A 15,429-nucleotide genomic window follows, 5' to 3' on the forward strand; every position below is an offset into this window, starting at 1 on the left:
GCTCATTATTTCCATTCACTCCACCCCCTCCCTTCTGGGCTCCTTCCAAAGCCACGCCCCCAAAACGCATGAACGTGCGACTCCGACCACTGAGCTGGAAGACGCGTTATTTACCTGAGACGAGCGGAGAGGAAGGAGCACAGTGCATGTAGTGACATCATGTCAGAATCACATGTAATAAAAATAACTTTATAATTATGAAGATAAACAAACAAGATGTATTTTAGTACTCACTATCAAGCTAGCATATTGATATTGGTAAAGTTTAAAATATATATTTTTTGATTCGCTAACGAGCTAGTTATCTATAAGGCAAAGCTAAAAACAGGTTGCATGATACACGTTTTTCCATTACCATCATTTACACTGTGATGAAGATTAATTTCGTGTAAGATTCATAACATATACGTTGTTCTACAGATCAACAGAGTAACATACACTCAAATATCAACTCACAACTGCATTGCAGACACAAAATAATAACACACACATACAACAAAGTGTGTACGACACACACAGATACAAGATAAAGACATCAGTAAACATAGGTAGAGAATATAAAAACAAAACAAAGGCGAAAAAAAACGTGCAGGTAAACTTACAGGTGAACATGGTAAAAGAGTTAGACAGAGGGTAAAATTATGCACAATTCAACACTATAGCTATCATTATTTATCGTCTCTACTACGGCTCGCTAAGTAATGTTATGTTAGCTATATTACGCAGCTAAGTGTGCTAATGACACATGCTTCATGAAAAAATAAACAAAAAAATACGTATGATCAAAATACAAAAAGAAAGATTTACCTGTCCAGCAGAAATAAAGCCATCAAGGAGTCACTTTTCAGCCCCTTGAGTTCCCTCAGTTCTCGCCATCGCTGGAAAGCCACGCCGATATTAACTCGCGTTTTATTTCTTTGTTTATCCAAAGACTTTTTGTTCATTGCCTTTTCTTGTACTGTTACTGTCTTCCTTTTTTTGCCTGGTTTGCCTTCACTAACTGCATAGGCCGATACTGTGAATTTAGCTTGCTGTTTCTCTGCCATTGTTTTGGTATTCCTAGGATCCATGCCTCTTGGATTCCCCAAATCAAACGTGCGCGCGCAAGTGGGCAGGTCATGTGTGGCAAAAGGGTGGTTGCCATGGTTGCGAGAGAGTGACAGCCGCCTAAGCCAATCCTATGTTTCGTCCCGGATGGAAATAATGAGCTGTGTTTAATACAGATTAAACGGTCTAGAGTCACTCGATTTTTATACTCTTTTTATCAGAGTTCTTACATTTTAATTATGCATGTATATATATAGAAAGTTTAAACAAATTTGGAACAAAATTTCTTACCTACCCTGCCTTTAAGTAAAATATAATGAATACATAGGCTAATATAGTGCATATATTTAGCGAAAGAGTTCATTTCTCTAGCGAACTAACAAGCTGTGGACTCATCTGAGGTAAAGGTTACGTGACACAGTGTTTACAAGCCGTTTTATTAACATCTTTTCACTGATTGAGCGATTACACGAGATATGACCGTTTCAGTAAGTTGTACTGTATCCTTCAACATACCTTCAGATGTTCATTCATGTGTATTCTGTAACTAGCATTAAAGGATTAGTTCATTTTCAAATAAAAAATATCCTGATAATTTACTCACCCCCATGTCATCCAAGATGTTCATGTCTTTCTTTCTTCAGTCAAAAAGAAATTAAGGTTTATGAGGAAAACATTCCAGGATTTTTCTCCTTATAGTGGACTTCACTGGACTCCAAACGATTGAAGGTCAAAATTACAGTTTCATTGCAGCTTCAAAGGGCTTTAAACGATACCAGACAAGGAATAAGAGTCTTATCTAGAGAAACCATTGCCCGTTTTCAAAAAAATAAATAAAAAAATACAACTGTATATGCTTTATATAAACAAATGATCGCCTTCCAAGTGCTTCCGCCAAAACCGCACTTTCATATCCTTACTTTCATAACTGATCCTCTCCTCTGCTTTAAAACCAGTTACAGCGCAAAATAAAATTGACATGAATGAACATCTGAAGGTATGTTAAAATATACAGTACAACTTAACGAAATCGAATCGTGTAATCGCTTAGTGTTTCAACTGTGGAAAGACGTTAATAACAGCTTGTAAACAATGTCACGTAACATCACATTTACCTCGGAACAAACATTGACCATAAACTCATTAGTCAACTAGAAAAATGAACTCTAGAGGAGCATTTAGCTAAATACATGCACCATTTTACATATTATCTATAATTTTTAATGTTCTTCAATCAATAGCCTATATTATGCATGTTTGAATAAATCCGTCAAGTTGACAGACACCATTTAAATGTTTATATTTCAAAAAACGAATTGGAGTAGAAATAATTTTAAAGTTAGTAGGCCCATTATAATTTTATTCTTATTAAAATTTCCTTGCGTAATTTAAGTTTGTAAACAAATCAGTTAATTTTAACCTTCAATATTAAAGGATTACTCCACTTTTAAATACACTTTTCCTGATAAATTTACTCACCCCCATGTCATCCAAGATGTTCATGTCTTTCTTTCGTCAGTCGAAAAGAAATGAAGGTTTTTGAGGAAAACATTCCAGGATTTTTCTCCTTACAGTGGATTTCAATGACTACCAACAGATTGAAGGTAAAAATTACAGTTTCAGTGCAGCTTCAAAGGTTTTAAACGATACCAGATGAGTAATAAGGGTCTTATCTAGTGAATCGATCGGTCATTTTCGAAAAAAATACAACCGTTTATGCTTTATAAACAAAATGTCGCCTTGAACGTACTTTCCGCTTCCGCATTCTTCATAACGCTTACGCTGAATGTCCTACGCCTTCCCTATTCTACTTACGGAACGAACGCGGCGCCAGTTTCGTTTTTTCCGTAAGTAGAATAGGGAAGGCGTAGGACATTCAGCGCAAGCGCTATGAAGAATGCGGAAGCGGAAAGTACGTTCAAGGCGATATTTTGTTTATAAAGCATAAACGGTTGTATTTTTTTCGAAAATGACCGATCGATTCGCTAGATAAGACCCTTATTCCTCATCTGGTATCATTTAAAGCCCTTGAAGCTGCACTGAAACTGTAATTTTGACCTTCAACCTGTTGGTAGCCTTTGAAATCCACTGTAAGGAGAATAATACTGGAATGTTTTCCTCAAAAACCTTCATTTCTTTTTTTTTTAACTGATGAAAGAAAGACATGAACATCTTGGATGACATGGGGGTGAGTAAATTTATCAGGAAAGGTGTATTTAAAAGTGGACTAATCCTTTAATGTAGTACCAACTGATTCCCATGTATATTATGCAGCATTAGTTGAGTTTTTTTTTTTCTTTGCCATGCACTGTAGCCTACCTGATATACAGTACATCCAAAATAACTGATATCGAATTGAATTGCAATCTTGTGAATTGAAATGCATAACTATGATGACAGACAGGCAGGAAATGGTGCAAAACAGAAAAAGTCCAAACAGGATGATATTTTGACATACTGACCTTTCTCATCTTTTCACTATTGTTAATAACAGTTGCAACTTTCACTCTTAAATGTGCATTGAAACTTGAGAGCTGATAAAACTTATGATCCAGGGACCATATTCATATAACATCTAAGGCTAAATGTAGATCTCAACTGGCTGAGTTAGATGGTGATTGACATTAAATAGTAGAAAATCAGTCCAGAGTCTCTTCATCTGTTCAGGTCACTGGCTGTGTTAAAGTCTTGTGTTGATAACACACACATAAGCAGTCTTTCAGAATGCTCTCAATTACATGTAGCCTAGATCAGATGCATACTATATTAGTGAGTGTGATGGTGATTATGGGGTGTCGCTCTGGGACGGGTGAGTATGAGGCTGGGAGGGAAAAATCACAATATACTCACTACAATAAACTATACTACACCACTGGTTACACCTAAGAGGTTATACAGTGGGTACGGATAGTATTCAGACCCCCACATGGTCCTAAGTATTCAGACCCTTTGCTGTGACACTCATATAACCTTGGCCAGATCTGTGCCTTGCCACAATTGTGTCTCTGAGCTCTTCAGGCAGTTCCTTTGACCTCATGATTCTCATTTGCTCCGACATGCACTGTGAGCTGTAAGGTCTTATATAGACAGGTGTGTGGCTTTCCTAATCAAGTCCAATCAGTATAATCAAACACAGCTGGACTCAAATGAAGGTGTAGAACCATCTCAAGGATGATCAGAAGAAATGGACAGCACCTGAGTTAAACATATGAGTGTCACAGCAAAGGGTCTGAATACTTAGGACCATGTGATATTTCAGTTTTTCTTTTTTAATAAATCTGCAAAAATGTCAACAATTCTGTGTTTTTCTGTCAATATGGGGTACTGTGTGTACATTAATGAGGGAAAAAAATGAACTTAAATGATTTTAGCAAATGGCTGCAATATAACAAAGAGTGAAAACTTTAAGGGGGTCTGAATACTTTCCGTACCCACTGTATCTAAGCGAATGGACATGAAATACTGTAGTGTAGGCCTTTTTTATGGCCGTTAGGGATATTCAGCACAACAAAACATTAGATATGCACAGAATGAAGAGAGGCTGGAGAGTTTGGTACAGTACATCAGTGTTTATTCCATGCAGTTGCTCTGCCTTGATTTTACACGTCACTCCTGTCGCACTGTACACAGGCTGTTACAGGAAATCGTCAGGATTGGTTGATCATAACACCATTCAAGATAAGGAAGGAAAAAGGGTGAGAATGAGTAAGAAACAAACTGGAGGAGGAGAATGAGCCCAGAGCTGAAGATATTCTGCACAAAAATAGTTCCTTTTTAAATACCTGTATATGTAGTAGTTGACAAAGCAATTAAAAACGGTTAATGAGAAACTTAAGAGTTTAGATACAGTACTGACGGCGGAATTATCTTTACAACCAGAACACATTTGTGTCGTTTTATTACAATGATTAAATGTGAGCCAATAATCTCTTGCCTGAAAAGTGTAATAAATGTACAGAATTTGTTCCCCCCAATTTTCCATATAAAAATAATAACAGCATACGGGTGGAGAAAATAATTACCAAATTTTCACTTCTGAGATAATTATTCCTTTAAGATGCCATCTCACCTCGTCAGTAATACTTCAGTTATGAGATGAAAAACACAGAAATTAACAGAAATCTTACTAGTGCATCAAAATAAATTAAGTTAAATTATCGTGTAGACCAGCTACAAGAAAAAAAAAGATGACATTTTTTAAATTAAATTAAATTAAAATCATATTTTACAGGATTTGTGATGGCGCTGTGGCCGGAAAGACTTCATACATCATCATACTTCATACATCGTTCACTAAAAACCCAGACCTGATCTTTAGCGCGACACGGAAACGGAAACGATGAGGTTGGTGCGTGTATTCGTTTTGCCTTCGTGTTTTTTTTTTAGAACGTTTCCATCATACTGAACAGAAATGATAAAAAAAACAAACAAAAAAAAAACATTTGTACAGGAATAATGGCTGATATTTTCCCCCCATTGACATTGGGAAATTGGCCCAGAGTTTGAAGTCAACATGAAACACTGCTCACAAACCCATTTTACTTCTGTAATCCGTGATATTTCTGGGTGAAACTTGATATTAAGAGAGAGAAAAGAGGTGGGACTTGATTTTACCCCTTCAGGAATTGACTGAATGGTGAAAAATGGACATTATAATTGAATCGAATGGAAGAGAGAGGTTAAAAATAATGAGATATGCTGCACATAAATCGTCCACAACAAACCAGAAAGTAAAAAGGGTCCATTTTGATTTCATGTTGACCTAAAGTTTGTTTCCAATGGCCTTTGCTTTGTTCATTTGCTGCAAACTTGCAGCTTTCCTCGCATATTCAACGATACTGTAGATTTAGTGTAGAGTTACATCTTGCAAATAAGCTGCAAGTAGATGAAAAATAATACCATTCACAGTTTATTTCACATGCCGTATCCTGTTCAGCAACACATCCGGCTGCATTTACTGATGATGAACGAGGCATTTTAACTAGTACTATAACGTCTATATCTAAACACAGGGTAAATATGAATGCGACAATAATATATAGACATGCCAGGAGATGCAGTGACCCTTTTTATAAGGAAATGAAGGTGAAAATTTACACTGAGACACACAGACCATTATTGGATTTAAATGCAGTGGTCATTTGCAAACTTTGTGTACTGGCCTTATCCAAACACGAGCAAGACAGACAAACCGCTTTACCCTAGTGGAGACTCATTCGCACTGTAAAGCATTGAACCTGAGCATTAAACCAGCATTTCTTTTTCTTTCCTTTTCCATTTTTTTTTTTTTTTTTACTCAAAAAAACTCACGGTGTAAAAATAATGAACTCATATCTGCAAAAATAGAGGTCTTTTACAAAGCAGTTTATTTCCACCTCGCCTTACTACTCGCATCTGTCCAGCCTGCTAGACAGTCATCCTGAGCGAATGATTCTCAATGGCCTGAGCGCAAAACCCACGTTATTGCTGATTCACCCGCGGCCCTTAAACAAACCGAGCTCGTTTAAAGGTCTGTGCTTCTGCAGTCTCCATGAACGGCACGCTATAAACACACAAACACCGGCAAAACCACACCATACACATTAAAAAGACGCTATAGAGGGATATTTTAACCAAAAATGATAATTCTGTCATCATTTATTCACCTTTATGTTGGGACAAACCTGTATGACGTTCTTGGATGGAACACAGAACTAATTTTACACTCTTAATAATAAAGGTTCCAATATTTTTGGTTGGAATTATTCTTAAAATGCTTTTTTTTGAACATTAGCCTTCATGTAGTGTGTTTGAGAATGTAAAAGATACAAATAATTATTGTCTCCTAAAAGAAAGAAGTCGTCAGCAATTCCACTCTCACTTCTGGTTACAAACCAATGTAACAATGTAACAAATTTGCATAATGCCAGCCTATGGTCTTCATTGGCTGCCTGTGAATGACATCTACTTTGCCCCGCCCTCAAACACTGTAGTTGTAGCTGAGACTGGAAGAGTTTGGTTTGTTTTGTTCATGTCGCTGTTTTCAACGCTGTGATTCAACTTTGCATGCGTTTCAAAAAGATGAGGACTTGACGTGATGGAATTGACCCTTCACAAAGACCCGCCCCCCTTAGTTACTGTTGCTTTGTCCGACAAGTCATGGCGCTGTCACGCCACACAGTGAAAAATACACTGCGGAGCAAAGAGGACACTGACAACACGTCGACAGACAAGACAGAGCAGGTTACTTAAGATATTAAACAAAGTCCCAGCTTTCAAATTGTGTAATTTTTTTTAAGAAATTTGAACAATAAAAACCGTTTTGTGGCTCTTTAATGTGTCGTGACAGATCGCTGTAGTGTCTCAGCTCAAGCAGGTCATGAACCGATCATCTCTTCTTAACTAGTTCATTTATAGCATCAAATAAACATGAATGAACATCAGAAGGAATGCTGTTTAAAATGCAGAAAGATGTCAGTACACACTATTTTTCAAGTTCAAGTTCACCGAGGTTAATCTTCAAACTCCTGAGTGCTTTGTCGGACAAAATGGCGGATTCGGTGTTATGATTGGTTAGATCGCTTGTCAATCAAACTCCCAGCAAAGGGTCAATTGTAACGGAAAAACTGACTGCAACATTTGTATCAATGTATATCATGTGCAGAGGAAGATCCAGAGCTAAACCAATCACAAAAGACTGGACCAATCTGACCAATCAGCACAGAGTAGACCAATCACAACAGACTGGGTCATCTGACCAATCAGAGCAGAGGACGCTCTCGGAAAAGCGGGTTTAGAGAGACCGAATCTTCGAACTAACCATTTCAGACACTGTGAGTAAAGAGCTGATGCTGCATTGAACATTATAAGAAAATTCTAGTGTTTTGATCTTGAAAGCATGTAAACCTGTTGTAGGAGACTCCAAAACTAAATTAGGAACCTTTAAAATAGCATAATAGAGGCACTTTAAAATAACTATTTATTTCTTAGTGTGAAGAATGTTTTGAAAATCTAAAGAACCTTTTTTTCCCCCACTATAAAGAACCTTTAGTGGAATGGAAAGGTTCCAAATGGAACCATCAATGCCGATAAAGAATCTTTATTTTTAAGAGTGTATGATGCTTTTTTTGGTCATTTGATGTCCTGCATGAAAGAACAAGAGTCAAACAGGTTTGGAATGACATGAATTATGACTCTCAATCTAAAGGGACACTGCATCTCCAGAACATCTACATAGCTGTTTTTCACGTCAAGTTAAAGATGACGGAAGAAAACAAACTCTTTAGGGTTGATGTCATACTTCCGCTCTCACCTGGCCGTCCGCAGCGTCTCTTCAAACACAGTCCTGAGATGAGAAAAAAGCTGCTCCGGGTTCGTTCAAACACTGATTTGATCATTAAAGTCATTGTTCTGGTAGAGCGGTTGTTATTTGACTTCCTATTTGTCCGTAGAGGCAAGCAGCAGCAGCAGCAGCAGCAGCAATCTGATTGGCTGATCAAATGCCGACCAAGCAGGCATGCTGGGATTTATCCATAGATCTTGGAAGTCAAAAAGGGCAAAAGAAACAAACAAAAAAAAAGACATTGTTCCTGCTGGTGCTCAAACTAAAGTTACCCTGAAGGGCGTCACTTCTGTAAACTCAGGAAGTAGCAGGTTGCCAGAGGGTCACGTCTCATTTTTGACGTCCCATCATGGAATGGATCCTCAAGCTACACACTTAACACTTTCATTCACGTACCTACGGACATATATACACACATTCTTGCAGACCACGATCATCTTAACCTAGCTAACTAACTAACTAACCTGGTATTGAGTTGCCTTGTTTTGTTTTGAACACTCCAGCACTAATACTCTCAATTTATGCTATTTTTTTTTTTTTTTGTTGATGTTGGTATTCGAGTTCCTGATTTTGTTTTGCATTTCCTCCAGCTCATAATAAAATAAATTATGCGTGTTACTCTAGCTACATTATCACTTCAGAGGAATCTGCCTGAGATGCTCAGAGAGAGAGAGGTGGATTATGGGAAGGGCTGGATAACATGGGTCATGGCTGTTTACAGCAGGCGTCGATTATTGCCGTGGTTTCCTCCGAAGGCTCTGGCGTGGGGTCGCGAGCTCACCAGGAAGAGGGTGCGCAGGGCTGCTTGTTCCTGATGGTGGCATCGGAACATTCCGCATCCGAAGTATCGCAGTCGGATTCACCGAAGTGCAGCGGATTCTGAGTGAAGAGATAAAGAAACGGAAAGGGATTCAAACACTGAACTGCTCAACGACTGATTCAGCACATTATGGTCTTGTCAAAAACACTAATGATTATTCTTCAGAATATTGTCGTCTGGAAATGTGCAATCATGAAATTGCAATTATTGTGTGTTCGTATTAGCAAAGATTCATGGATGAATTTGTTTGTTTGACTTGGTTCATTTAAAGCAGAGAGCTTTTATTGCCAGCAGAACACTTTTGACATAAAATACTTTATACCCTCTGAGATTTGAAGTTATTATTTCTAATCTAATTACACATTCACATGTTCACAGGTCCTTTAATGATGGTTAATGGTCACATGATATGCAGGTAAACAAATAAAATATTTACGTTTATTTCAATTGTTTTTAATTTTAATTTTTTAAATGTTTCTTTTTATTTAGTATTTGTTTTATTTTGATTGTTTTTATTTTAAAATAATTTATTTTATTTCAAATATTCCATTTTTTCCAGGTATTGTTTTATTTTGCATTTATTTAAACATTTATTTTACTTCAAATGGTTTATATTTTTCAGTAACTCTTTTATTTTAATTGTTTGTATTTTTTATTTTTTTCAAATATTTAATAACTTTAGTAATGCTTTATTCTGATTGTTTTATTTTAAAATCATGTATTTATTTAATTTTCAAATAAAATATCTTTTTAACAAACATTTTCATTTGTTTTTATTTTAAAATAATTTATTTCAAATAATTTTTTTTCATGTATTGTTTTATTTCTTATTTATTTAAACATTTATTTTATTTCAAATGTTCCATATTTTTCAGTAAGTTTTATTGTAATTGTTTGTATTTTTGAAATATTTATTTTATTTTTATTTCAAATATTTTTATTTAATATTTAATAATAATTTACATTTTTTTCAAATAAGATATCTTTTTTAGTAAGCATTTTATTTTGTTTTTATTTAAAAAAATATATTTATTTTATTGTATTTCAAATATTCCATGGTTTTTCAGTCATCGTTTTATTTTGTATTTATTTAAAAATGTATTTTATTTATTTAAAATGTTCCATAATTTTCAGTAATTGTTTTATTTGAATAGTTTGCATTTTAAAAATATTTTATTTTTATTTATTTCAAATATTTCATATTTTTAGTAATTGTTTCATTCTGATTGTTTTATTTTTAAAATTAAACATTTTATTTTATTTTTTTTTTTACTTTTCAGTAAGTGTTTTTAATTTTTCAGTTTGTCATTTTTATGAATGAATAAGCTTAGCAGTAGTTTACCTCATAGCTGTGCTCATCAGCACACAGTTTGCCCAGAGAGATCTGAGTCTTGACCCGGCGGACGGCACACTCTTTATCAGACAGGCCGTCGGACTGCGTGGAGATGTCGATGGGGATCTCAGGTGTGTGGGACAGGAGCTCGTCCAGATGTTCCTCCTGACTGGCGCTGAGCTGCTCCAGTGGGCCGCTGTGAGAGTGATCACTGGTGTTGCCCTCCTCTCCGTCAGACACCGACAGGTTCTCCGAACTGAAGGTGGAGTACGACTGAAAGCTGCTCATACAGCGATGAGGCCTGGAAGGAGACAAACTTTTCGATTACAGAAACACACAGGTTTAAAGTTTCACTCTGCTGGAGAATCATGAGAGAAAATCCACAGTTCAAAGAGTGAATATTAATTATTGATCATCAAAGCAGTCTCACCGTTGTCTGCGTGGAAAATCCACCTCACTGTCAACCTCTCCCTCCTCTTCCTCAGATGACTCGTCTCCCGCCTGATGGACACATGCAAAAGATCATGTTAAATCCATCATGAATACACTCACACACATTCAATGATGATAATGATCAGAAATGTTTCTTGAGCAGCAAATCAGCATATTAGAATGATTTTTGAAGGATCATGTGACACTGAAGACTGGAGTAATGATGCTGAAAATATCACGCAATTCTGACTTTATATCTCGCAATCCTGACTTTATAACTCGCAATTCTGACTTTATAACTCGCAATCCTGACTTTATAACTCGCAATTCTGACTTTATAACTCGCAATTCTGACTTTATAACTCGCAATTCTGACTATATCACGCAATTCTGACTTTATAACTCGCAATTCTGACTTTATACCTCGCAATTCTGACTTTATACCTCGCAATTCTGACTTTATATCACGCAATTCTGACTTTATAACTCGCAATTCTGACTTTATAACTCGCAATTCTGACTTTATATCTCGCAATTCTGACTTTATAACTCGCAATTCTGACTTTATATCTCGCAATTCTGACTTTATAACTCGCAATTCTGACTTTATAACTCGCAATTCTGACTTTATATCTCGCAATTCTGACTTTATAACTCGCAATTCTGACTTTATATCTCGCAATTCTGACTTTATAACTCGCAATTCTGACTTTATATGTCGCAATTCTGACTTTATAACTCGCAATTCTGACTATATCACGCAATTCTGACTTTATAACTCGCAATTCTGACTTTATATCTCGCAATTCTGACTTTATAACTCGCAATTCTGACTTTATAACTCGCAATTCTGACTTTATATCTCGCAATTCTGACTTTATAACTCGCAATTCTGACTATATCACGCAATTCTGACTTTATAACTCGCAATTCTGACTTTATATCTCGCAATTCTGACTTTATAACTCGCAATTCTGACTTTATAACTCGCAATTCTGACTTTATATCTCGCAATTCTGACTTTATATCTCGCAATTCTGACTTTATAACTCGCAATTCTGACTTTATAACTCGCAATTCTGACTTTATATCTCGCAATTCTGACTTTATAACTCGCAATTCTGACTTTATAACTCGCAATTCTGACTTTATATCTCGCAATTCTGACTTTATAACTCGCAATTCTGACTTTATAACTCGCAATTCTGACTTTATATCTCGCAATTCTGACTTTATAACTCGCAATTCTGACTTTATATCTCGCAATTCTGACTTTATAACTCGCAATTCTGACTATATCACGCAATTCTGACTTTATAACTCGCAATTCTGACTTTATAACTCGTAATTCTGACTTTATACCTCGCAATTCTGACTTTATATCTCGCAATTCTGACTTTATAACCCGCAATTCTGACTTTATATCACGCAATTCTGACTTTATAACTCGCAATTCTGACTTTATAACAATTCTGACTTTATAACTCGCAATTCTGACTTTATATAATGCAATTCTGACTTTATATCTCGCAATTCTGACTTTATAACAATTCTGACTTTATAACTCGCAATTCTGACTTTATATCACGCAATTCTGACTTTTTCTTGTAATTCTGACTTTATATCTCGCAATTCTGACTTTATAACAATTCTGACTTTATATCTCGCAATTCTGACTTTATATCATGCAATTCTGACTTTATAACAATTCTGACTTTATAACTCGCAATTCTGACTTTATAACAATTCTGACTTTATAACTCGCAATTCTGACTTTATATCTCGCAATTCTGACTTTATAACTCGCAATTCTGACTTTATAACTCGCAATTCTGACTTTATATCTCGCAATTCTGACTTTATAACTCGCAATTCTGACTTTATATCTTGCAATTCTGACTTTATAACAATTCTGACTTTATATCTCGCAATTCTGACTTTATATCACGCAATTCTGACTTTATTTCTCGTAATTCTGACTTTATAACTCGCAATTCTGACTTTATAACAATTCTGACTTTATATCATGCAATTCTGACTTTATAACAATTCTGACTTTATATCTCGCAATTCTGACTTTATATCACGCAATTCTGACTTTATTTCTCGTAATTCTGACTTTATAACTCGCAATTCTGACTTTATATCACGCAATTCTGACTTTATTTCTCGTAATTCTGACTTTATAACTCGCAATTCTGACTTTATAACAATTCTGACTTTATATCTCGCAATTCTGACTTTATAACTCGCAATTCTGACTTTATATCTCGCAATTCTGACTTTATAACTCGCAATTCTGACTTTATATCTCGCAATTCTGACTTTATAACTCACAATTCTGACTTTATAACTCGCAATTCTGACTTTATATCACGCAATTCTGACTTTATTTCTCGTAATTCTGACTTTATAACTCGCAATTCTGACTTTATATCACGCAATTCTGACTTTATTTCTCGTAATTCTGACTTTATAACTCGCAATTCTGACTTTATAACAATTCTGACTTTATATCTCGCAATTCTAACTTTATAACTCGCAATTCTGACTTTATATCTCGCAATTCTGACTTTATAACTCGCAATTCTGACTTTATATCTCGCAATTCTGACTTTATAACTCGCAATTCTGACTTTATATCTCGCAATTCTGACTTTATAACTCACAATTCTGACTTTATAACTCGCAATTCTGACTTTATATCACGCAATTCTGACTTTATTTCTCGTAATTCTGACTTTATAACTCGCAATTCTGACTTTATATCACGCAATTCTGACTTTATTTCTCGTAATTCTGACTTTATAACTCGCAATTCTGACTTTATAACAATTCTGACTTTATATCTCGCAATTCTGACTTTATAACTCGCAATTCTGACTTTATATCTCGCAATTCTGACTTTATAACTCGCAATTCTGACTTTATATCTCGCAATTCTGACTTTATAACTCGCAATTCTGACTTTATATCACGCAATTCTGACTTTATTTCTCGTAATTCTGACTTTATAACTCGCAATTCTGACTTTATAACAATTCTGACTTTATATCTCGCAATTCTGACTTTATAACTCGCAATTCTGACTTTATATCTCGCAATTCTGACTTTATAACTCGCAATTCTGACTTTATATCTCGCAATTCTGACTTTATAACTCACAATTCTGACTTTATAACTCGCAATTCTGACTTTATATCACGCAATTCTGACTTTATTTCTCGTAATTCTGACTTTATAACTCGCAATTCTGACTTTATAACAATTCTGACTTTATATCTCGCAATTCTGACCTTATAACTCGCAATTCTGACTTTATAACTCGTAATTCTGACTTTATAACTCGCAATTCTGACTTTATAACTCGCAATTCTGACTTTATATAATGCAATTCTGACTTTATATCTCGCAATTCTGACTTTATAACAATTCTGACTTTATAACTCGCAATTCTGACTTTATATCACGCAATTCTGACTTTATAACTCGCAATTCTGACTTTATATCTCGCAATTCTGACTTTATAACTCGCAATTCTGACTTTATAACTCGCAATTCTGACTTTATATCTCGCAATTCTGACTTTATAACTCGCAATTCTGACTTTATAACAATTCTGACTTTATAACTCGCAATTCTGACTTTATATCTCGCAATTCTGACTTTATAACTCGCAATTCTGACTTTATAACTCGCAATTCTGACTTTATATCTCGCAATTCTGACTTTATATCTCACAATTCTGACTTTATATCTTGCAATTCTGACTTTATATCTTGCAATTCTGACTTTATAACAATTCTGACTTTATATCTCGCAATTCTGACTTTATATCACGCAATTCTGACTTTATTTCTCGTAATTCTGACTTTATAACTCGCAATTCTGACTTTATAACAATTCTGACTTTATATCATGCAATTCTGACTTTATAACAATTCTGACTTTATATCTCGCAATTCTGACTTTATATCACGCAATTCTGACTTTATTTCTCGTAATTCTGACTTTATAACTCGCAATTCTGACTTTATATCACGCAATTCTGACTTTATTTCTCGTAATTCTGACTTTATAACTCGCAATTCTGACTTTATAACAATTCTGACTTTATATCTCGCAATTCTGACTTTATAACTCGCAATTCTGACTTTATATCTCGCAATTCTGACTTTATATCTCGCAATTCTGACTTTATAACTCGCAATTCTGACTTTATATCTCGCAATTCTGACTTTATAACTCACAATTCTGACTTTATATCTTGCAATTCTGACTTTATAACAATTCTGACTTTATATCTCGCAATTCTGACTTTATATCACGCAATTCTGACTTTATTTCTCGTAATTCTGACTTTATAACTCGCAATTCTGACTTTATAACAATTCTGACTTTATATCATGCAATTCTGACTTTATAACAATTCTGACTTTATATCTCGTAATTCTGACTTTATAACAATTCTGACTT

The 15,429-nt window shown here is 35.1% G+C and overlaps 1 protein-coding gene across 5 annotated transcripts in view; it reads right to left on the bottom strand.

The window, feature by feature from the left end:
• Positions 1 to 7,500: 7,500 nt before the first annotated feature.
• si:ch211-45c16.2 (mitogen-activated protein kinase kinase kinase 13) overlaps positions 7,501 to 15,429 on the bottom strand; it is a 64,074-nt gene continuing 56,145 nt past the window's right edge. For 3 of the 5 annotated variants that reach the window (XM_048194731.1, XM_048194729.1, XM_048194730.1), the window contains 3 exons: positions 10,952 to 11,022; positions 10,531 to 10,837; positions 7,501 to 9,247 (listed from right to left, as the gene is read on the bottom strand). In XM_048194731.1, coding sequence (XP_048050688.1) covers positions 9,146 to 9,247; positions 10,531 to 10,837; positions 10,952 to 11,022 — 480 coding nt within the window. In that variant the 3' untranslated portion in view covers positions 7,501 to 9,145. The remainder of the gene's footprint in view (positions 9,248 to 10,530; positions 10,838 to 10,951; positions 11,023 to 15,429) is intronic. The other 2 variants (XM_048194733.1, XM_048194732.1) reach the window with 1 other exon arrangement.

Source organism: Megalobrama amblycephala, linkage group LG6 (genome assembly GCF_018812025.1).
Source record: "Megalobrama amblycephala isolate DHTTF-2021 linkage group LG6, ASM1881202v1, whole genome shotgun sequence".
NCBI lineage: Eukaryota > Metazoa > Chordata > Actinopteri > Cypriniformes > Xenocyprididae > Megalobrama > Megalobrama amblycephala.